Source organism: Talpa europaea, assembly GCF_964194135.1.
Source record: "Talpa europaea genome assembly, chromosome: 14".
Lineage (NCBI taxonomy): Eukaryota > Metazoa > Chordata > Mammalia > Eulipotyphla > Talpidae > Talpa > Talpa europaea.
The window spans coordinates 81,668,081-81,691,670 of record NC_140082.1 but is presented as its reverse complement, the minus strand read 5'-3'; the positions used below and the strand labels follow the sequence as shown (position 1 = coordinate 81,691,670).

Genomic DNA, 23,590 nt, shown 5'->3' with positions numbered 1-23,590 from the left:
GCATCGCCGCCATGTGTCCTGTTGCTTGTTTCTCTGGGGAATCCTAATACACCATCTATGCTTTTAATTAAGAAGTCATTCCTAAAGTATGAAATGCTCACCTACTATGTGTTAGATACTCTGCTGGGTGCTAGAGGGGACATTTTAACAGGACAAGGCCAGAGGGTGCAGCCCCATGACCACAATTCTTACAGCCCTGACTAAACCCTGAGCATGAGCTTTCCTTGAACCCAGAAGTTTTCAGCCTTGCCGACCCCTGGAATCTCCTGGAGAGAGTCAAACAGCAATTCCCATCTCCCACCTGCTGAGCCTGTGACTTCCCTGCTCTGGGATATAGTTTGGACATCAAGATGGCTCAACACTATGGACTTAAACCATTTCTTCTTTAGTCACAATTGACAACCTGCTCATTTTCAAAATCAGTGTGATATAGTTGCTGGCACACAAGACCGATCATTGAAAGAAATATTAAAAATGGGAAATTCTGAGAGAAGAGAACCACCTGAGGTGAATGATAATAGAGCACAAAATATAGCCCTGAGTTTTGGTGAGACAATGTGCAAGGGGCCTGGGGTTCATCAGTGTCAGTAAAAGGAAGCCTGTAAGGAAAAAGAAAAACAAACTAAAAACAATTTTCTGTCAGATATCTGTCCTTTGAAGAGGACAGGTGAAATATATTTGGACGGCCAAACCCACAGATGCTTTGTGACTCAACAGGCAGGCTGTTCCCAAATAAGGCAACAGCCAATTTGAAGGTCAGCCTCTTTGCTGAAGGTTCGAAGGCTTCCCTGGAATGACCTCAGTTAAGTAAGCTGGTGAAGGAGCCAGGAGGGAGCATTGTTTAGCCACCACGCCCAGGCCAGGAACAGGGAGCCAGGCCTCCACATAACCACCATGTTCACAGCAAGGGGCTTGGCTTGAGCTGAGCTGCTGTTTGACACCCACAGAGCCCTCGCAGCCCAGGCCCTTAGTCCAAGTTCATTTCCCTTAAGCTCAAATTCTCAGTGGGAGACACTCCGTGCTCTGTGCAAGGCAGGGAGAGCTGCAGTTCGGAGCCCCAATCAAGGGACCCCGGGAAATGCCAGGACTTACGGGGGATTGTCGCATTTCCTCTGCCGGAAGCGGGCTCCAGTCCCACAGGTCCGGCTGCACATGCTCCAGGCGCCCCACAGGCTCCAGTCTCCGTCCACGTGCTCCGGGATGGGCGTCTTGCTCACACACTCCCCGGCGCGGCACCACTGAAATGCAGCAGGCGGGGCAGGGGTCACGGCCTCGGTGGGGGGAAGCCGACCTGCTCACCCAACCCGGGAAAACACCACGGCACCAAATCCCGATTCCTTGCCACTTGGCTCTAGAGGCAGGCTACTTCGTGGGTGCGTGCTTGCGAACCCCAGGAGCAGCGCCAAGTTACTACACCTGGCACCTGTGTCATGTCCTGGGTTTGGGCTTTGCCTTAACCTTCCACATGGAGTGTGCTCCGCGAGGGCTTTCTAAATTCCCAGCGAAGGAAACCACATAGGTAACGAAGACCCCCGAGTGGCTGCCAACTACTTACTGTGGACACAGTGGTCTCTGGAGTGCCTGGAGTGGGCTCTGTGAGCATTTCCAAGGTGGCCAGGGGACGCTCCAGGGGCTCCCGAAGACAGTGCAGACTGCCTTGCTGGAGAGGCACCCACCACCCCACCCAGCAAATGTGCGGGGCCGAGTTTACCTTGTCTGCCCCACACTCTGTGCCATCCAGGGGAGGGTCCAGCTTGGTCTTGCAGGATGTGTCTCCTTCCACCAGGCACCACAGTCCGGCACACATGAGATGCTGCAGACGAGGGGGGCAGGTGAGGGTGGGGAGACATACAGGTCACAGTGGGGACCAGAGGGTGCATCCCCATGACCACACTGGATTTGGGATTTGGAACGTGAGGAAGGATGCTCATGAATCCAGATGTCAAAAAAAAAAAAAAAAAAAAGACAATTCAAAAAAACAAAGGGGTTTTATATCATTTCAACTGGTTCATTTTACTCAAAAAATTCAGTGCATTCACTCCTGAGAGGGCTTGTTTCCTAGGAATTCAGTTTAGCAGTTTAGCTACTGAGGCCCTGGGAGGTCACGGATGCAGGGTGCAGGCTGGGACCCACGACCAAACAAGCAGCCTCCAATTACTGTAGGAAGGTCTGACACGGGCCCCGCAGAGCTCACAGGGGAAGAGCTTCACCCCCGCACCCGTCAGGAAGGGCAACCTTTACACGGCCCAGAGGCAAGAGTCAAAAGGGACACTGAGCGCTCGGCCCCCAAGGCGGTGAAGTGGCGATTTTAGTTCTTCCTGTGGTCACCTGTTTCCTAGTTCAGCTGAGTTGTGTGCAATTTCTTAGAGCACTTCATCTACAGAATTTCCCAATGTGCACAAGCACACAATTAAAATGACTCTACTAAAAGCAGGCTTTTTTTTAAACACAGAGATTCCCATTTTCATTCACAGGGCAAAGTGCTGAGCGCGAGACGATTTCTCGGAATAACTGAAGCCAACGTGGCCAGTGTCCTGCCCTCTGCTCCAGTCTCTCCTGCAGGACCCAGGGCAGACAGTATCCCCACACCAGCCTGCTGCTTCCCAAGGCTGCCTGCTGAGGGGTGACGTGGGCCACAAGGGATGGGAACTGGATCCTCCCGCTCCCCCTTGTGGGTGGGATGGCCCGATGCCCACATGGCCACCTGCCCACCAATGCACCTTTCTTGACTCTCCTCCCCAACCTCTGGTCTCACTTTCCTGCCCCCTCACAGTGCTTCCTGGGATTTCATCCCAGATAAACTACTTGCACCCAAATCCTCGCCTCGTGGTCTGAAAATTGAGAACAGATGTACTTAAGGCTCTTTTAAAGATGCAGTACTTCCAGGATGCCAAACTCAATCACGGTGAAAAGGCCTGGGCTGAGACAGGGCCCTGCAGGGCATGGCTGGGGGCTTGGGGGCAGGGGGCACTTCCGGCCAGCTGAGGGTCAAGGAGCCTTGCAGCGCAGCTCCAGCCTGTCACAGTGGGGCTTGCAAAGGGTGTGCCATGCTCAGTTTAGATGCCTGCTGTTTCAAGTAATCTCAAACATCTGCAGAGAATAGATGTGCAACTGTGCTGCCTGAAGTCAGAAAACATTTAGAAGCTGACGGAACCAAAAGAAAGACAAGAAGGCGGAGGAAAGCAGAGCTGGAGAGGCTTTTACAAAGAGCTAAGAAAAGCTCAGAGCTCTTTCACATTTTTCAAGTGTGTCAGAGCTGATCTGTGCCCTTAAGGAAGTTGATGATGCAAATGGAATAATGCACAAGCAGGTTCAGAAAAGCTGCCACGTCCCCATTATCGTCCACCCCTCGGCGGCACAGTAACAAGGAGAGACCTGAGCGCCACACCAGCTGGACCCATAAAGACAGGCTGCACCTCATTAAGTGTTTGATTCCATGCACTCTGACCCAAGAACATTTGGAGAGTGTGGTGTGAGTGTGTGGACACGTGTTCATGAGACAAGGCTGATCCAAGAGGTGAATTTATGGGGTAGGAGCTCTTGGGATTCGAAGACATTGCTGACCCATCAGGAGAGAGAGGAAGAGGTGATGTGAGGGGTTTATTACGTACTTTATAGACAGTGCTGTCCCATAAAACTCTTCTAATCATCAAAGAAAAGGAGAAAGAGGCTAGGCAAAGCTTTCTTAGCAGAACACAAAAGTACAACCGTAAAGTTAGAAATTAACGAATTATACTACATTAAAATGAAGACCTTCTGCTTATCAAAAGACAACTAAGAAAGCAAAAGATACTTTTAAGACATGTGAAATGATTTGTAATGCACAGAACCAACAAAGTATTTCTATCCAAAATGTGTCTAAAAACCAAAAATTCCTACAGATTAAGAAAAAGACTCAGTAGAAACATGGGGGGCGGGCAAAAGACTCACCCACTTCACAGTTAAGGACATAAAGAATTGCCAATAAACACAGGAACATGCTAAGCAGAGTGCTTAGTTTCATTCATCCAAGGCAAAGGAAAATCACCACCATATCCCCCCACACACCCACCAGAATAGCTAGAACAAAGGAGATGGAGAATACTCAGTGTTGACAAGGATATGGTGTGATAAGAACTCTCATAAATGAACGATGAGGTTCTAACTTGGTTCAACAACTTTGGAAAACTCTGAAAATATTTACTAAACTTAAAACATGTACATTCTCATACTCAAAAGTTCCAATCCTAGGTGTGTTGTCAACCAGAAATGTGTGTATGTCTGCCAAAAACATTGTCAACAATGTCCATAGCAACAATATTTGCATCAGTCCCTAAGTTGAAAACAATCTAAATAATGGCCATCAATAAAGAACACATGAATTGTGTTATGTTGGGACATGGGAACACTATGTAATTCCATTTGTATGAAGTTCAAAAACAAGTATGAGAAAATGATAGTGTTAGGAGCCAGGATAGTGGTTACCTTTTGTTTCGCTTAAAAACAAGGTGAATGGACATAAAAGGCAAGTCAGAACTGCAGACTTTGACCTCAGCTTGGCCACCAGCATTACTCATGTGCCCAAGACCTTGCAATTTGCTTCACTACTAGACAAACAGGGTGGCTATGTTAACATGTGTCACCAGGAAGCCTTCCAGAAGGATAGCTGGCATTGGTGCCATGCTTTACAAGAGACAAAGCGCTCTGACATCTGTCATGGTGAGGCTCATGGGGCTATGGGGACAAGGTGGAATGGGGCTTTGTTTTTCTACTTTTCTAATGAGGAGGCAGGTATTTGTGAAGGTCAGGGACCATGAGCTGGGCCAGAAACACTGGTCTGAAAGTTCACTGACCAAGGTTCATATCCTTATTCTTGACCCATGTGGTGGGGTATGGGTGGGTCTGCTTTATAAAAATGAATCAAGCTTTACACATGATGTGGACACTTTTACATAAGCAAAACTATTCAATGAAAGAAAGAAAGAAAAAGGAAGGAAGGCAGTGAGAAATGCCTCTTAGACTGGTGATGGAAGAGTCTCTGGATTCAACTTGAGGCAGGGAAACAATGACTTTACAAAGATATTAAAGGATAGCCCGTATGTTTTGGAAGCCATATCTCAGAGCAGGAGAGGGACTCTGCATGATGTGAAGTGTCTGCAGGTTTGGATGGAGCACACACACAGGCACACACACACAATCCTCTCAAGAATTCCTGCAAGCCCGGAAACAGATCTGGTTCTCTCTCACTGACATGAAAAACTCTGGTCCAGGAATACTCAGAGGTTAACAATAACAGAAAAGAATGAGCTCAGGATCCATGCTGATGTAGAACAAGTAAAACAGGGAGGAGAATCAGGAGGGAGGAAGCAAGTGTAGAATATTCACCAGATGACATGGTGATGGAAAGGCTACAACACCAATAAAGCACAGTGCCAATTTTATTTTGTTTAAGATGCATCGTTATTTTAAAAAATTATTTATATATATTTTATATCATTGTTCATTTTTAAACAATGTTTGCTTTTTTGTCCCTCAAGTGTAGTCCCCATAGAATTTCTTTTTTTAAATTTATTTTAATACATTTTACATTGATAAGTTTAAAACCATAATAAATGTCTCTTTTTGCATTTGTATTTGGAAAGATCAAACACACAAGACTCAGGGAAGAGATGGGATCACTTCAAAGGAGATAAAATACAAACTATCAGAACTTGGTCAAGAAATGTAAGAGAAAATAAAACCAAATGACCAATGAAGGCAACTTTGAAAGCAGTATGAAGGAGAAGAGACACCTGGACATGCAGGGAGATGCCCAGAGTTGATGATTGAACAAAAGGGGGTTAAATCAATGAGAAATGAGTAAATAACTAAAAAAGATTCAGAGGAAATGACAGATGTGAATTTTTGTTCTTGGAGATTAGAGGATGAGCTTCAATTAAGTAAGAATGAATGGAAAACCCACTCGCTGAAGGACTAGAAGTGAGTGCTGATGAAACACGAGCAGGGACTGAAGTTAGACAACTGTATATTTATGCACTGAATTCAGGGGAGATAAGGCAGAAGTGACATTGATAAGAACAGACTTGGAGGAAAAGGTACGGTAGCTCGGAGCTGTAGAAGATTGTTTATAGGCAGCCATTCCTTTATCCCATGTAGCTGGGGGAGGAGCAAAACATAACAGATAAATAGAATAGCAGATATAAGAACCCGTAAAAGTAAAATAATAATGAAATGATAAAACTGGGTGGTGGAGGGAATGGAAAGGGGGGATTTAGAGGTAGAAATGCATTTATTTCATCGCGCTCATGTTGTAAGGTTACAGAGAAATTCCAAAGAGAAGGATGCTTGAGGTACCTTCAGCAAATGGCAGAACAGACACTCTGTGGGAGGCAGGGCTGTTGTTCCATTACTAAGTATTGTGATAAAACATGTGATAAAACATGTTTATTGTGATAAAACATGCTGAGCTTACCAGAGGTCAAGAAAATATTCAAGGTAACAAATATAAAATGTATACATGGCAATGTTTACACTTTAGTATAAACACTCCAAGCAGTGGTGCACATGTACAAGGGGGTGTTCTTGGAAGACCAGCAATGCCCATGGCATTAATCTTGGAGAATAAGTTAAACTAGCAGTAAGGTCATAAGCTCTGCCTGGGACACCAAGATTAAACCAGGGACTCTGGAAGGGAAGGGTACTTCCCAGTTCGAGAAGGATTGATAACACTCTTGGTTTTGGTTGAGACAAATACATTCTCTCTGAAGGAAAGCAATTACCATGCAGGCTCTCCCAATCTATTCAACAAAATGTAAAATCATAATCAACCATGGAAACATAAGTTACAGATGGTGAAAACAACAAAAGATTTAAACTCAAAGGTGTTTGGATAATAAAATCATAAGATGCAGATTATACAATAACTTATCTCTAAAGTGTTTAAAGAAATAGAAGACAGGATCACATAAACAAGCTACCAGTAAGATGCTACTGAATATGATCATGCAATTTTAAAAAGAAACCAGAAAGAACTCTAAGAAATGAAATATATAATTATTGAAGAAAATCAATGGGTTTTGACACTACCGAAGGAGAGAATTGGTGACTGGAAACAGGTCTTAAGAAATTACACAGAAATACCAGTAAATAATAAAAACTGTCTACTAAAACAAAGAATACTTCACATTGGATCATAGTCTAAAGCTCCATTATACGCTAGGTAGTAAGAAATACTTCAAACAATGTAGATTCAGGAAATCAAAAACAAAGGCAAAGGAGAATCAAAATCCCAATGTCAGCAAAACTGAACCAGAATTCAAAGTAAAAAATTTGACAAGGAAGGACTCCATACACTGTGAAAACCACAGTTCACAATGAGGATTTACAGTCAGCGCTGTCTCTGCCTGAAAACCTCACGAAGCAAATCCTACTTGAGATGTAAAGGAAAACAAGAAAAAGGGAAGTTGTAGAAGTGCTTAATTCACATTTCTCAACCCAAGACAAGTAAAATAAATGGATAAATCCAATAATGGATTAAAAACACAAGGATATAGAAGGTCTAGATAATGTAATAAGATGGATATGATTGATTGAACTCTATACCCTGACATAAAGACAACTTTTAAGGTCATATGATATAGTCATAAAAATTGACCTCAATAAAATCTGGATATATTCACAGTGAGATGGCCAAACAAAACAAAACAAAAAAACCACACACACACATACCCCTTAGGAACTAATTTTTTAAATGGCAAAAAAACAAAAAAACAAAAACAAAACCCAAAACCTGTGCCCACTGAAAAATTAAAAAAAAAACTCTTTTAAAATTTAAAAAACTCTTTTAAGAAACTTATAGGTCAAAGGGAAAATCATAATTAAAGTTGCAAATTATTAGGGAAATAATGAACATGAAGACACTGACTGTCATGACATGTGGTGATTGGAGGATGACCCAGAGTTGCAAAAACTCACATTAACAAAGAAGAAAATAAGTCATGTTATTTCAAAAAGTTTGAAAAACCGTATAAGTTTACAAGACAGACACAATGAATAAACTTTTATAAAAGATAAATTTATTAATCAAAACCACAGAAAAATATGAAAGTTGGTTCTTTGGGAAAAATAAACTGGATAAACTGCTAGTCTAGTCAAGAAAAAGGGGCATGAATAACTGAAAGAAGAAAATAAGCAAAATGTAGAGAAAATTTTACAAAGTGATCATTTTACAAAGTAAGCTAAGTGAAGTGACGACTTAGCTTAAACCTACGTATATAATCTTGAGATGAATTAATTTTCTAAAACTGTGTAAATTAATAAATCCATTGTCCAGGAAAGACTAAAAATGCATATAGATTAACAAAGACCCATATGACCTTGTTATGAGATACCCTGGGGCCTTGATGGTCTCTTAGTGGTATTTTTTCAGAGGGAGATTCTATTTATCCTTTAAGGACAGATAACCCAAATGCATTTAAATTACATGAAAAGAAACAGGAGGTTTCTTCTATTTTTTTATATTAACTAACATAACACTGATACCAAAACAAACAAGATAAGCACAGGCAAAGAAAAAAATTCAAGCCAGATTCACTTCTGAACACTGTTGCAAAAAGGATGGTCTCACTCATAGCAGGAATCTAGAAAACTTAAATAAGGGAAAAGAATATAAGAAAGTAAAAATCAAAATCAACAAACAACTATGAACCAGAGACACTCTAAGGGGGGTAGGGGGTGGGAAGGGGAGGAATTGGGGTCAAAATAAGGGGGTCGCAATTGTATGGGGAATATAAAAATAAAATTTATAATAATAAAAAAATGAAAAAAAAATCCTAAATGAAATTTACTAGAGCATTCAAATAATACACCACAGCTAAGTCAGGTTTACTCCAAGAATTTAAGCATCATTTAATATTAGAAAATCTGCTAATATCTTTCAACATGTTAATAACTCAAAAGACAGAACTCATCCAGCTCTCTCCATAATGCTGAAAACACATTAATAAAACTCAATCACAAACTCCTACTAAAACTCTTAACAAAATGAAATAGAAATAAGTGGATACTTCCTTAACTTGATAAAATATCTGTCTCATGAGGAAACAGAAGCATTCTCAACAAAGTCAGGAAGACGAAAAGAATGTCTGTTATTATCTCAACTTATTATTTTAGGGAAGAGAATTAAGGGATCATAGGGAATTATATAACTAGAAAACCCAAAAGACTCCACCAAGAAATTACTAATATCTCTAAAAGAATTCAGTAAGATGACTGGGTATACATTAAACCATAAAAAGCAAAGCTCTTTATTAAATGCAAACTATAACCAAGCTCAGAGATATAAGGGAATCAAAGACCCCATTAAAACAGGAACAAAAATATTCGGTAGGGATAGACATATAAGAAATTTGTAAGATCGATCAACAGAAAACTTTAAAATTTCTCAGAAAGTAGGAAGAAAAGACATCTTGAATAGATTTAAGAAACAGAGAAAGAGTCAAAAACACGAACACAGACATTTTCCTAAGTTAATCTATCTATAATTAAATTTAAAATACCAACATGATTTAGAACTAAACAAGTATGTTCTGATGATCATATGGGGAAAAAACATTAAATAATCACCATTAGATTATTTAATGGTGATTAAATAATCACCAGTAGAAATGTGAAAAAGCATATGTTTAGTTCATTAAAATATTTTATAAAGCTACAGTCATACAACTATTAAGAGGAACAAATTGTGTAACAGTGGGCTAAAACCTACATCAAAAAAAGGAATATATGAATGATTTTATTTTAGATTTTTTATCTTGTATGTATATTGCCTGTTCCGGTAACAAAATAATTTTGAAACATCACACTGATAAACAAGTGTCTGTGGTTAGGGGCAGTCTTGGCTGTAATTATTTAGTGCCCACAATGCATGTTTGATAACTAGTAGGTGAATTTAAAAACTGGCAATGTGCCTTTTCCAGCATGAATTCTGTCTCTTCACCCTCAGAGTTACTGCCACACTAAGAACTCTTTCTTTATTATCTGGACAACTGCCATCTTTTCTCACAGATGGTAATCTCTTTCCGGTTCTAAACTTTTGCAAAATCTTTTAGAAACACAGATTTTGACTTAACCCATCCATCACTGCCATCAGGCCCTACTTAAAACCCCAGGACCCATTCTCCCCCCTTATTTGGCTCTCCTCTTCCTGGTTCCCTAGAGCCTCCCTGAACCCCCAGGCCCTGTATCAGAACTGTCTCATGACCACTTGCACTACCCTTGGGAGACAGAAACTATCACGGTTCACATTTTGCTGATGAGGAAATGGAATTAAGAGCCCAGGACCTGTCCTGACCTCAGGACACAGTCTGAACCACTGGTTATCCTGCTTCTCCATTGGTCCCCAGTCTCCTGTTGCCACACCCTCACCTGCCCTCCCCTCCGACCCCCTGCATCCTCCGTGTCAGCCAGGCCCAAGGGCTCACCAGACAGAGTCTTCTATGTGTAGTGGAAAGGGATGCTCGCACCTCTGCCTGCAATGTGCTATTTGTAAGCCTGGCCGGCAGTGTCATCTTTGGCACAATGTGATGCTGTGCATTGAAACTGTGTGAAAACAGGCAAAGGATAGTTGCTCAAGCCAAATCAGGGGTTGGGGGTGCCGGAGCCCCAGCTCCTGCCCCAGCACTGCTGTGACTAGCAGTGGAAGCCACAGGTTCCAGGCGAGTGAAGAGCCCTCTGGCCTAGCATCTGTTCCTTCAGGGGGAAGGTCAAGTACATTTTGCCAGAGTCCCTCACGCTGTCTCATGATAAATAAGCTGGCACCTCGCTTCCTTCTCTGGAGTGTGTGGAAATCCAGGAGGGTTTGAGTTCCTCAGAGCAGACACCACTGTTCACACACTCAGGCTTTACCATTGTTTTTTCTCTGGCTGGCGGTGTCGCTTCTAAGTCCTTTTGGGTATTTTGGTCCTTTTCCTCACCGCGCACACACTGAAGTATTTGGAGAGCAGTTCTGACTCAAGATTATCTGGGGGGAATGGTTATGTAAAAACCCTCAGAAATGCATGGCTGGTAACACAAGCTGAAGGGAGATAATATAAAATGCTAAGAACCAGATGAAAAAGTTACTAATCCAAATTTTCCACAAATACTACTGCAGCTTGAAGCCTTCACCCCAAGCCAGCAGGCCAGTTCCACTTCTGGAAGGTTCCCTGAGTCTTGGGCGTGGTTACTCCTTCCATGTTCCTACAGGTGGCAGGGAGTGTCACCTGGCTGGGGTGGGGGTGAGTGCTACTGGGCGAGGCAGGGCCAGGGCACCCAGGCATTCAGCTGGCAAGGAGCAAGGCTTGGGGAGCAAGAAGAGAAGGATAACATGCAACTTGCAAAGTCTGGAGAGTTCTGAGGCAGTCTACTGTAAACTTGTGAACATTTCTGGAAAATTGTTACTATCTGCTGCCAAAGTCCAACAGTTTTGACAGGGGCTGCGATGCCGGGAGGAAGCTGAGACTGAGGCCGGAAGACAGTGTTCCACCTGGCATCCAACCCCATGCCCTACTGCAAAGCCTTGTCTGTGTGAGGGCAGGGGTGAGGCCTGCTCTGGCCAGGCATGCTGACATTAAAGGGGCAGGCTTCATGCAGATCAGCAGTTTCCCAAGAGGGCCGGACATGAGAATCCCTGGGGAGCATTATAAATAGACAAAACCCTAGAACCTGGGTCCTAGAGCTTCTCATACCAAAGACCTAGAGTGGGGTACACAATCTTCTGACATCATCTGGAGGAGATTCCAATAACCCACCAGGGTTAGACTTGACACTGGAGAAAAGAGGAGTTGTTCCAAGGTGGAAATCTCACCCCCTGAGCTTCTTGGACACCATGGAGATCTCACCCATCAGGTTGTCTTTGAGACTCTCCATGGAACTTGGGAAATGACAGAAAGTGGCTTTCCAGCTTGGGGACTAGGGAGGGACAGATGGAGGGGGAGGGGAGCCCTGAGGGGAGGGAGAGAGAGAGACACCGAGTAGAGGCTGCAGAGCATGGCGGTACCAGGAGCAAGGCAAGGGCAGGGCAGGAAAAGATGCAGGAAATAAGCATCAGTCAATGAGACTATGAAGTAGACACTCTCCACAGGCTGCAGAGACAGGCAGTGGGAAGAAGTGACAATAGTTTGCATCTTTTGTACCCTCCACATGCCGAGCGCTCTAATTCATTAACCCTCATAACAACCCCATCGCATCTAAGAATTGTCTTTCCCACTTTGCAGATTAGAAGACAGAAGTGTAGCATCTATTTAAGTTATAACAGCCTGTCTGAGGAATAGATCATCTGTCTAAGTTGCTCTGGAGGTGGAGGTAGAGGTAGGACATGATCATGGGCAGCCGACTTAACCCTGCCATGGGCATTAAATCAAGAAGAGCAAAGGAGGGCCTCCCCTGGTGGCACAGCAGTTGAGTGCTGGGCTGCGAAGCTGCTCACAGCCTCTGCGGTGCTGGTTCGATCCCCGGCCACTGGCAAGGATCCCACATGGCTCATAGACCTCTTCTGCCGAGCCCGCTGCTCCCCTCAGCAGTGTATTTCGTCAGTCTGCCTGTCTGCTCCCTGCTCTGGCTCTGGTGAATCCTCTCACCCTCCTGCTCTTCTGACTGTACCCAGTGCTTGTATGAATAAATAAATAAATCTTAAAAAAAAAAAAGAGCAGCAAAGGAGTGAACTTTGGGCAGAAAAGAATGCATAGAATTCCTCCCATGATGTCTACAACCATCCTAGACACTTGTCTTCCTGCTACTATTGGCTCCCAATTCTGCGCTTAATGCTTAAAAATAAATAGCATAACATATCTGAGACTCTGGCAATGCCATGACATGCAGACACACCCACACTCCTGCCAACTAGAAGGCTGATGGGCATCACTTTCTAACCCTCCCTTTCCTTCCACATGGGCAGCCAAGCATGGGCTTCAAACAAAGATGGCAGAATGATGCCAAGAAGCAGGTAGGGTAAAGGGAAGAGGGATCTGTACATAGCAGCATCTCTCAGCGGATAATCTCCAGGCACTGGGAGCCCTAGGAGGGTGGGGGGCAGGTCCCCCGCATGTCAGGAAGGATGGTGGCTTGGTGAGGCTCTGATCACTAACTCGCCCTCCTCTAGCTTCTGTCGCCAGTAGCAACACCACACCCTTCCTTTCAGCTGACAATACCTACTCTCGACCTTCTCACCGTCTGTTTCTCCTGGCAGGATATCAGCTCGAAGTCCTGTTGAATAGTGACTGTTCTGATGGAGACAGCAGGAACTTGTAATCATAAAAAAGAGACTGGGCTAATTGCGTAAAGTTCATTTCCCCTTTCGAATAAATATTTACCACCCAATGTTTAGAACTTTTATGTTTGGACTTTCTTGAAATGCTTTATTGAATTAAAAACATCACATTACCATTGGCTAAAAGAGGAGACAGCTATATTTGCCAATAACTTCTGCAAGTAATGCCAGCTATCGGAGGCCAATTTTTTGGGGTAGTTCATATTTCCACAGATGGCTTTGAGACTTACAATACCAGCATTCTGCAGACAGACATGAAAGATGCAGTGGTGATGGTGTGGGGATCTCAGAGCCCTGGAAATGAAAATGTGCTGCATTTGGATTCTTCGTGGTTCTTGGAGATGCAAATGTTTAAGCGAGCAGAGACCTGGTTAATATCGGAAGTCAGGCTGCTCCCTAAGTAACCATAGCAATGTTTCTCCAAAGTTACTTACCCCACACCTGTGAGTGAGGAAATGGTCTTTAATTGTGATTGGGCTTTAAAGGACTCTGAGTTGTGAGTACTGAGAAAGAACATAGATGGAAGTTAAGCACAGGAAGTGCTATATTTGAAATTCTAGTTGAATAAGAGTAATAGCTCAGGACAAGCCAGCACTTTGCTCTGGAGACCGATGCTGGCTGGCACTCCCTAGCACCCGTGAAAGTACAAACCCCTCATCTGAATAATATTTGTCAGGGCAATGTTGTAAAATCTATATGATTACCAAGGAAACAAAAACATTCAACTATAATTCAAACTACAAAAAATAGACATAATAGCACAGTGTGTTTGTTTATCAACACATTGTACATAGCAAGGTCTGGCCCTAACAAATGACCACTGTCATTTTGAAAAACTGATGAGCATAAGCGGTATTTTCAGGCACCAGCTACATACTGTCCCTCAGTAGAAAGAGCTGTGATTTCTCATCACATGGCAGTTATAGGTCCTGCTAACATGGCTGGGGCTGACTGTCCACATTCATAATCAAAGATCATCGCTTCACTTACAGATTGGAGAAAAATAAAGTTGACATCTCTTTCCTATCCTGTTCATAAATCAAAACTCTATCCACAGGCCCTTGTCAAGAAGCCCTGCTTTATACATCACCAAGATGCATCTCTGAGAAATGCAATTCCCTGAGACCAGGGTCTCTACCTTTTACCAGGGAGAAGCTTTGGTTCCTCAAAAGAGGCAGCAGGAAAAAAGAAAACTCTGCCTGCCAGTTGTCACAGTGGTTATTATTTTTCTCAAAGTAAATCTAGTCAGTTCCTTTTCCTCTTATTTTTATGGTCTGGATTTCAGAAAAAAAGAAAATGTCCAACTCCTGACCGCTGGTGTGTTTCACAGTTTTATTCCCTCAGTGGTGTCCAACCTCTGTTATATTTCATTTTTATTTTCTTTTCTGTAATAGGTTTCAAGTTCTAGAAATTTTAAGACAAAAGATTCACACACACCCCACTTGCCTCATTAATGTTTAGGTGTGTTTCCAAGCTACCCCCGAAGGCTCTGCACAGGAAGCCAGCCCAAGGGCTTGCCAGTGAAATTCTCATCGTCAACCGTCCTTGGGGGAGTCCTGGGCTTGGGAACATGGCAGCATTTCCAACTGCCATGCATGGATGTGGTTTCTAAGAGAAGAGATTCCTCCAGATTTTTGGCATTGTAATGCCTTCACAATGTTCATTTCCCCAAACTCCTGGCTGAGTGCTTTTCTTTCTTTTTCACAGTGTCTAATAAGTACTTTTTTTTTCTAACTAAAAGGGGTGAGATGAGATTTGGAGAATTTTGGTGAGCGTCCTGCATCACAGTTCCTTCTGAAATAACTGGAGGCAAGTTGGAATGTCCTGACACTACTGGTGTGATTATTGGCATGAAGACTTGGACAACTGGTGTGAAGACCAGCACCTTAATTGCTGTGGTCTATTTGGAGATGGGATTAGTCATGGGGACCTCAAGGAGAACTGCATCTAAGTGGAATATGTCATGAACCCAAAGAAAAATAAGTGGCCTTGATTTCTTAGTATAATGGAGTAGAAAAGACTAATGTGTTTCCACTCCACCCTGACATGATTTATTTCTAATGTGCCTAAAAGATCACAGGGGTAAACAATGTATCATCATGTTTTATTCCCTTTTTTGGTTTATTAGCTGGAACTCTGTTGTATTCTTTATCGGTTGATTTCCAGTTAATATTCTACATTGTTAACTTTATGTGAAATTATTTTACTTCAAATATGGTATCAAAACCCTAAGCTCCAAATCCTCTCTTTCAGCCTTCTGTGTGGTCTTCATACATCTGCCTCTTACATGTGTCATAAACCTACAACTGTTTTCCTTTCCTACGGCAAATCTGTATGGATTTCTTATTGCTGCTGTAACAAATTACTACAAACATAGTGGCTTGAGGCAACACAGATGTATTGTCCTATAATTCTGGAGCTCAGAAATCGAAAATTAGTCTCATCAGATTAAAGTCAAGGTTTTAGCAGGACTGGCTCCTGGAAGTTCTGGGTGGGGGGGGGAGTCTGATTCCCTGTCTTTTCTATCTTCCAGCAGTTGCCTACATTCCTTGGCTTGTGCCTACTTCCTTGTATCCAATCTCTTGCTTCTATTATCATATTTCCCACTCTTCACCCTGATCTTCTGCCTTCTTGTTTGTAAAGACCCTTGTGATTACACCAGGAAGACCCAGATAATCTAGGAAGTCTCCCCAGTCTCAAGATCCTTAATTTAATCACACCTGCAAAGTCCCTTTTACCATATGAGTGACATTCACAGGTTCTGCAGAATTAAGACATGGTCATCTTCCATAAATTTATTCCTCTTTTTCTTCTTTTTTTTTTTTTATGAAACAGTTCTTTAAATGGCTGGTTGCCTTTTAAAGATATTTGAGTATTATTGTGTATTTTCCTGTGTAGCTTCTGCTTCCAAGACTCCTCCTTCCTTTGTATAGATACATCTTTCTTCCAGTATCATTTTCTTCTGCCTGAACTGTTCATTTCCAGTTGGAGTCTGCTGAAAGTGAATGTTTTCAGCTTTTATATGAGAGGAAAACTCCATTACCCCTTCATTTTTGAAAGATATTCTTGCTGGGTGTAGAATTCTAAGTTGACAGGCTTTCTTCTTTCAGTCCTTATCTTGACGTTAGCATTGTTCCTAATGGCAAATACACTGTCATTTTTTACCTTAGTTTATTTGCACATAAATTGTTATTGTCCTCTGGCCCTTTTAAGATTTTCTCTTTATCACTACTTTTAAGTGATTTGATTGTAGGAAGTATTGGCCTAGAGATCTTGCTTCTGACACTGTGTTCTTTTTGCTTTCAGTCTGTATTCTTGATGTGTTTTATTTTGGATAATTTCAATTGCTTTTTCTTTAAATTCACCAAAATTTTCTGCCTCAATCTCATGCAGGGGGTCTGTCATCATCTCGGACATTGTAGTTTTCATTTCTAGAAGTTCCATTAGATTTTTTTTTATATCTTCCAATCTGCACTTTATGAGTTCTGTATTTCTGCCACCTCCTTAAACCTGGGGTGATTGCTGTTTCAAGAGTATAGTCTGCTAGTTCTATCATCTGTATCATATCTAGGTCAATTTTGATTGATTGATTTGTCTCCTCATTATGGTCATTTTTTCTTGTTCCTTTGAAGGCCAGGTATATTTTTATTTGTTGCCAGATATTGTGAGTTTTATTTTACTGAATGTTGGGTAGTTTTAAATTTCTAAGCTTTGTTTTCAGGCTCAGTTAAGTTACTTGGATACAGCTGTAATCTTTCAGATTTGGTTTGACAATTTATTAGGTGGGACCAGGATCAACATTTAGTAGGAAGCCAATTATGCCAGGCTACTGATGCAAACCCTTCTGTGTACTCTGCCTGATGCCTATGTGAGCTCCAAAGATTGTTCCCTCTTACTTCCTGAAGGTTCTCTTTCTGGTCTCGCATAGTTTTCTTAAGCATATGCATTTCTCAGTATTCAGCTGAATATACATGGGGTCCTGTGCAGATTTCTGAGTTTCTCTCTTTGTAAAGATCTTTATTCTGAGGTAGCTACTCTGTGAACTCTATCTGCCTCAAACTCCCTGTACTCCCAGCTCTGTTTCATCAACTCTGGATGATTGCCTCTTGTGGACAGTGCTTCTTTCCTCTGTCCCAGGCAGGACGTCCAGGCAATTGGAGGGCTCACCTCATTTGTTTCACATTCTCAAGGATAATAACCCTTCACTGATTAATGTCCAATGTTTTGAAAATCATTTTCTTATATATTTTATCTGCTTTTTTAGTTGCTTCAGGTGGGGAGATAAAGATTGTTCCTGTTACTCCATTTTGGCTGAAGGTGAAAGGTGGGATAAGAAACTTAAAGGCAGGGCCTCCCTGGTGGCGCAGTGGTTGAGTGCTGGGTTGCGAAGCTGCCCGCAGCCTCTGCAGCGCCGGTTCGATCCCCGGCTGCTCCCCGGCCACCAGAGGAGGTTCCCACATGGCGCGCAGACCTCTCCTGCCTCCCGCTGCTCCCCTCAGCAGTGTACTTCAGTCCTTCTGCCTGCTCTGCTGCCCACTCTAGCTCTGGCGAATTCTCTCACCCTCCCGCGCTTCTGACTGTACCCAGTGCTTGCATAAATAAATAAATAAAAATAAATCTTTAAAAAAAAAAAAAGAAACTTAAAGGCAACTTTAGAATCATGAGCATTTCCTTACATTACATCCATTTCAATCTTCAAGGGCACTACAGGGCAAAAATGCTTATGAAGATCAATTGTGGCACTGGATTAAAAGACATTTCTGATTGGCTCTGGATTCTCAGATTTCCCAAACCAATGAATGCAGCATCTCATGTACTGGAGTACAGATTGATTGGTTCTGACAGCCAGTATCCCAGGGCTTCATTCTGGAGACACAGTCCCTGGTGTATATGTGTGTCTGTTGTACAATTGGTCCCACAATGAGTTCTAGCTCTGGGCTCCCCTTCAACCTTCCAGGATGGTTGCTGTCTTGAGCTCTGGCACCTGACAAACAGCCCTCAGGCTGACTGCTGCTGGGACTCTTGGCCCACAGATCCCTATCAATTCTCCTGCCTCTGTCTTTCTCTTGTTCTAGGATGGCACAGGCTCTGTTCTCCCATCTGAGCCAACTGCCAGGTACCAGCAGGTCTGCAGGCTGCTCTGGCCTCCCCTGGGGCCATGGCCTTTCCTCTCTGCTACGCAGAGTCCCTCATGGCATGTCCCTCATGGTACCCCCACCCATAGAACTGACCAACCCAGGGGCTTGTTGTTGTGTGTGTGTGTGCATAAGTACATGCATGCACAGTGTGAATACCTGGGTCCTCCAGCAGAAGTTGGGCCTGCTGAGAGGGGTTGGGGGTCACACTCCTTCCTGAGCCAGCCCTTCCAAGGCCACTTACCTCCATGTTTTTGCAGAAAGTGGCATTGGTGCCAAACAGGATCTGGCACTGCTCATTGGCACTATAGTGCATGCCCGGAAGCTTATGAGGGAGGCGGACCGCGTGTTGGCTCCTGGGGTCCGTCACCAGCAAACAGGTGCTGATTTTTGACCTGAAACAGCCAAGAGGCAAATCAGCTTCCTCCAGATGCACTGCATTTTTTGTTCTGTCAGTCACAAGAAGGATGCACCTCCAAATGACCTACGAGAAGGTGACCCAGGCACCAGACTGGGGACTGTGCTTTTTTTTCTTTTTACCCCTCCCACATGGCTGAATGCAGATCTTTTACTCTGAAGGCAATTAGAGCTTGACACCTAGGAAGGGGCTGGGAGTGACACTCACAGACTCGTGCTTTTCTTGGGGTATCTGTAATCTTTCTTGGAATAAAAATTCTTTTGAAACAGACTCCTATAATTCTTTTACTATAGCTTAGAGCAAAAGTTACTATGAATAAAGAAAAAAAGAACAGGAGTTAGGGTTGTTTTATTTCAAATAAAACAAAGAGTGCTTATTGTCAACCCTGAGCTTCTTCTGGAGGCCCTGTCAGGAGTGGCCAGGTGCTGGGGGTCTGGGTGCCCCACCTGACAACATCTATCCTGGAAGCTGGCTGGTAGCACACTTTGTGAGAGCTTCCAGATCTCAACCAGGGTGGGTGGGCCTGTTCAGAGATGCTGCAATCATCTCTGAAAACCTGCACTGGGGGCAGGGAGGCTGCATCAGCAGGTTGAATATGTGAATACCTTTATTTTTCAAATCCTAAAACAAGGCATATGGCAATACAAACAAAATCCAGCAAATCCAGCCTCTTGCCAAGATTCTCGAAGGAAAGAGTTGCATGCACACAGGCACACAGGCTGACACTGGTACACCTCTCTGTGCTCAAATACACATGACAATTCAGTGGCTGCTGGGGGCCAGCATTGTGTATGTGGGCAAATGAAAACACCCTGTCTGTTTTACTGACCTTCTGGGTAAAATGAAATTCATTTCATTTTGAACAACACTGATTTGAATTGCATGGTTCCACTTACACACAGAATTTTTTTTCAATAAATACAGTTGGTCTTCTATATCCCTGGGTTCTGCTTCATGAAATCAACCAATGACATTCTGGAGTTGATTGAATCTGTGAATGCAGAACTCAGAGATATGGAGGATCAACTACAAATTATACTTAAATTTTCCACTGCCTTGAGGGACGGGTAGGGCAGGGGTGGTGGTCAGTGCCTTTAATCCCCGGTTGCTTAAGGATCAAGTGTACCTTCCATTGTACTGATTGCATAGAATGATTCCAGGACTTACTTGAGGAAGTTTTCAAGGTCATCTCGACTACAGGAGGACCAGGAAAGGTCGCTGGGATTCCGGCCTTTGACCCACTCTCCTGACATGATGTGGGACCTGCCGGCACAGGACGAGTGATCGTCATCATGGTTCATCCCCAAACTGCAGGAAGGAAGAAAGAGAGGGACATTCATACCACAAGCATCTCAGCTCCAGCTCCAGGTTCGAACACACTGTGCTGAATTCAACCAAGTCTTAAATACAAAAGGTTATAACATGATAGCTGAGAGCTCTGCCACCCTCACAGAGAGGCTCTCAATAGTCCCAAGCTTTTAGAGAAATAGGCTTACTAAGTGAATGAAAACAGTAGACACTAATCGCATTCACTAGAAAAAAAGCAAGTAGTGATGGGCCTCCCCTGGTGGCGCAGTGGTTGAGCGCTGGGCTGTGAAGCTGCCCGCAGCCTCTGCAGCACTGGTTTGATCCCCGGCCACCGGCGAGGGTCCCACATGGCACGCAGACCTCTCCTGCCATGCCCGTTGCTCCCCTCAGCAGTGTACTTCGGTCCTTCTGCCTGTTCTGCTCGCCGCTCTGGCTCTGGTGAATTCTCTCACCCTCCCGCGCTTCTGACTGTACCCAGTGCTTGTATAAATAAATAAATCTTTAAAAAAAAATGAATAGTGAACAACTTACATTAACTGTGATACTATAATTCTGATTAGACTTGCTTTTTCACACCAAATGTCCTAGTGTTACTGAGCTGAGTGTCTGTTGCTTTAGAGAGAAGCCATTATGCTAAGGGAGTGGAGGCATCTAAGATTTGTGGCATTACAAGGTCCAACTCCAACTCTTCAAAAGCTGTGGCTTTTCTTTCATGTCACCTGGTCCAGCCAGACCACACCTGTCACCTTCCCACTAGCTGTACCTGAAAGACACAGAGTTGCCTGTCTACACCCGAGGGGCTGACCACACAGGACACACTGAACGAGGACCTCAGTTGACACACACCTGAGACACACAATACTCAGATCAGACGGCCCAGTGTGAGACCCTTATGTCCGGGGCAGCAGCTCAACATGTCATATGGCCACGGAGATGCCCATCTCTGCAAACGGCCCAGTGGAAGACACACACACTTTAGTTCATTCAAAAGTATTTCTTAGAGGAAAGAGACTCTATAATGGGAAGTCATATGCCATCCCTGACCTCAAGTCACTCAGAAGAGATGAATATGAATGTTATTGTAACAGGGTGGTCCCCAGGAAAGGGGGAGGTTCCCTGCCCCACCCAAGGGAGGGTGGAGCTGAGCAGGAAGAGGAGAAGCTGCAGAAGAGACTGAGGAAGGAAGCAGGATGGAGCCAGGAGACCTGGAGGAGGAGCATGGAGCCTAGAGACATGTAAAGAAACTGCGCTTGTCTTTTGGTCGTGGACTGGGTGACACAGATGTGGGTGAGACCCGTGGAGAGGTGACCATGGCAGCTTTTATCTTGATGTTGATTTTGCTCTTTTCCTTCCGGGCTTGTCCGGTTGTTTGTGACCCTTTTCTGTGGGTCCCCACTGGAAGATGCTTTAGACTTGCAGCAGGCTTTGGGGCCTTGTTCTGGGCCGATCCCATATGGATGGACTTTTACCCACGAGGGGACGGGTAACTTTGGGTGCTTCGTTTAGAAACTAGACTCTTTGCCCTACCTGTATTGTTTCCTAGTTTCATTAAAGATCCTTCCCATTAGTCTCATGTGTTTTGTGTTGATGCGGCGGATGGCAGAACCCATTTAGAATAGGCAGGTTTGCGGGGTTTGGGCTGCCCCTCTCCCTGTCCTATAGCATTATGAAAAAGATTTCTAAATGCTTCTCTGGGGCCACGTTTTTCTAGTTTCCTTCATATGTCTCTAATCATCTTTCATCAATTCCCTTGACCACAGCTTAATCCTGGTGTCTCCCAGAAGGAAGCCCACTCTGCCCTTGCTCTGCCACCCCCCGGCCACCTCATCTCCAGACACTCTCTTCACCATCCCCTGTGGAGTGGGATCAGCCTGGCTGATTGGTCTAGCTCTCCTGCTGCTGAGGTTCTGGTCACCACACATTCTGCTACCTCAGCAGAAGGGATGCTTGTTAAGGGTCAACTAATTTCCTCTCAAAGTTCTTTATCTCAATGATACTTCCTATTTCAATGAATGCATGTGGCTATGTGTTGTGTGGACCAAAGACATATGAGAACAAAAGTCAGGTTGTTTTCCTGAAAAGTGAGTTAGTAGTGAAAATAGACCGTTGTCAAATTGGGTGTGGCAACTGTAGAAGATGGAAAAAATCATAAAGTTCTGCTTCCCCCCAACTTGATTGCTTCATCGGGGGCTTTTTATCTTCTGCCCAATGTTAAAAAAAGAAAGAAAGAGAAAAAAACTGGCATTGGCACTCACCACACCGTAACTGTGACTTGTGTGAGAAAGGTGATGTGGAAGTCCAACCAGCAAATAAAAGGCCATCACCTCCCTCAAATAAAAGGCTGTCACCTCACCACAAAATGGTGGGAAAACATTTTCATGGCTTGAGTTAAGACAAAATGTTTGTATAAATGTTAGTATAATTTCTTCAGGTCTTTCCCTCAAACCAATTTTTCTGTTAATGGGTCAACTACTATTCGGTCAGAACAGTACGTCGGTGGCCGTACTGCCTGGTCTGGCCTCCTGCCAGATCACCCCTGGAAATCCCTCTCCCCTGGGTTTTCAACTCTCTTGGTCCCACAGGGCATCTCTCCAGCCAGCTTCTCTATCAGTGGTGGCTCGGAGCAAGCTCTCTGTACATATTTATCTAATGGATTTTCTACTTAAAACTGGAGGAAGCACCAGTATCAGGAAAATCTGGGAACATTCACTTGCTCAACAGAACAATGAAAAACCAAGGCAAGACAGGTTCAGTCTTGTCTTCCTATCAGTCAGGTATCCATCCCAGAGAATTAAATGTGGAATCAAGAAATTATCAGACACGTCTGATCAATGGGAATAAATCTATTTCTTTTTTTTTTTAAGATTTATTTATGCATACAAGAACTGGGGTACAGGCCAGAGGTGTGGGGGGTGGGTGAGAGGATTCACCAGAGACAGAGTGGGGAGCAGAACCGGGCAGACTGACTGAAATACACTGCTGAGGGGAGCAGCGGGTGAGTCAGGAGAGGTCTGCTGCTCCATGTGGGTTGCTCCCTGGCCAGGGATCGAACTCATGCTGCAGAGGATGCGGACAGCTTCATAGTGCTGCATCTTAACCCCCTGTGCCACCAGGGAGGCCCCGGGAATAAATCTATTTCTAATGGGTACTTTGATGTCTAAAATGAGTCCTAGTTTTTAATGCCACGGCTCATCTTTTAACTTTTTTCCTGATTATCTACTCATATAGATAGTTCTATAGTTTTCTCCCCCTCCCTCTTGTGTCTCCTCCCCTTTTTCTGTTTCATGTTAACTATGGAAGGAACTACTTGGTTTCGCAAGTGCACGTAGCAGAGGCTATTCAAAGTGACCTGAAATTTGATTTAGAGCTTGATCAGATATCTTTAAATAAAACAGGTTATTCCGTTTTCAAGTGGGTAGGACCTCTGGAAATTTGGATGCATTT

The 23,590-nt window shown here is 43.7% G+C and overlaps 1 protein-coding gene across 1 annotated transcript in view; it reads right to left on the bottom strand.

Annotated features, from left to right (window-relative positions):
• The window catches only part of ADAMTS17 (ADAM metallopeptidase with thrombospondin type 1 motif 17), a gene marked incomplete at both ends in the record, with an annotated part of 237,322 nt that overhangs the window by 90,122 nt on the left and 123,610 nt on the right, over positions 1-23,590 (bottom strand). Inside the window, 4 exons of the mRNA XM_084254463.1 lie at positions 1,093-1,238; positions 1,712-1,813; positions 18,665-18,815; positions 20,006-20,146. Of these exons, the coding sequence (XP_084110589.1) occupies positions 1,093-1,238; positions 1,712-1,813; positions 18,665-18,815; positions 20,006-20,146 (540 nt within the window). The remainder of the gene's footprint in view (positions 1-1,092; positions 1,239-1,711; positions 1,814-18,664; positions 18,816-20,005; positions 20,147-23,590) is intronic.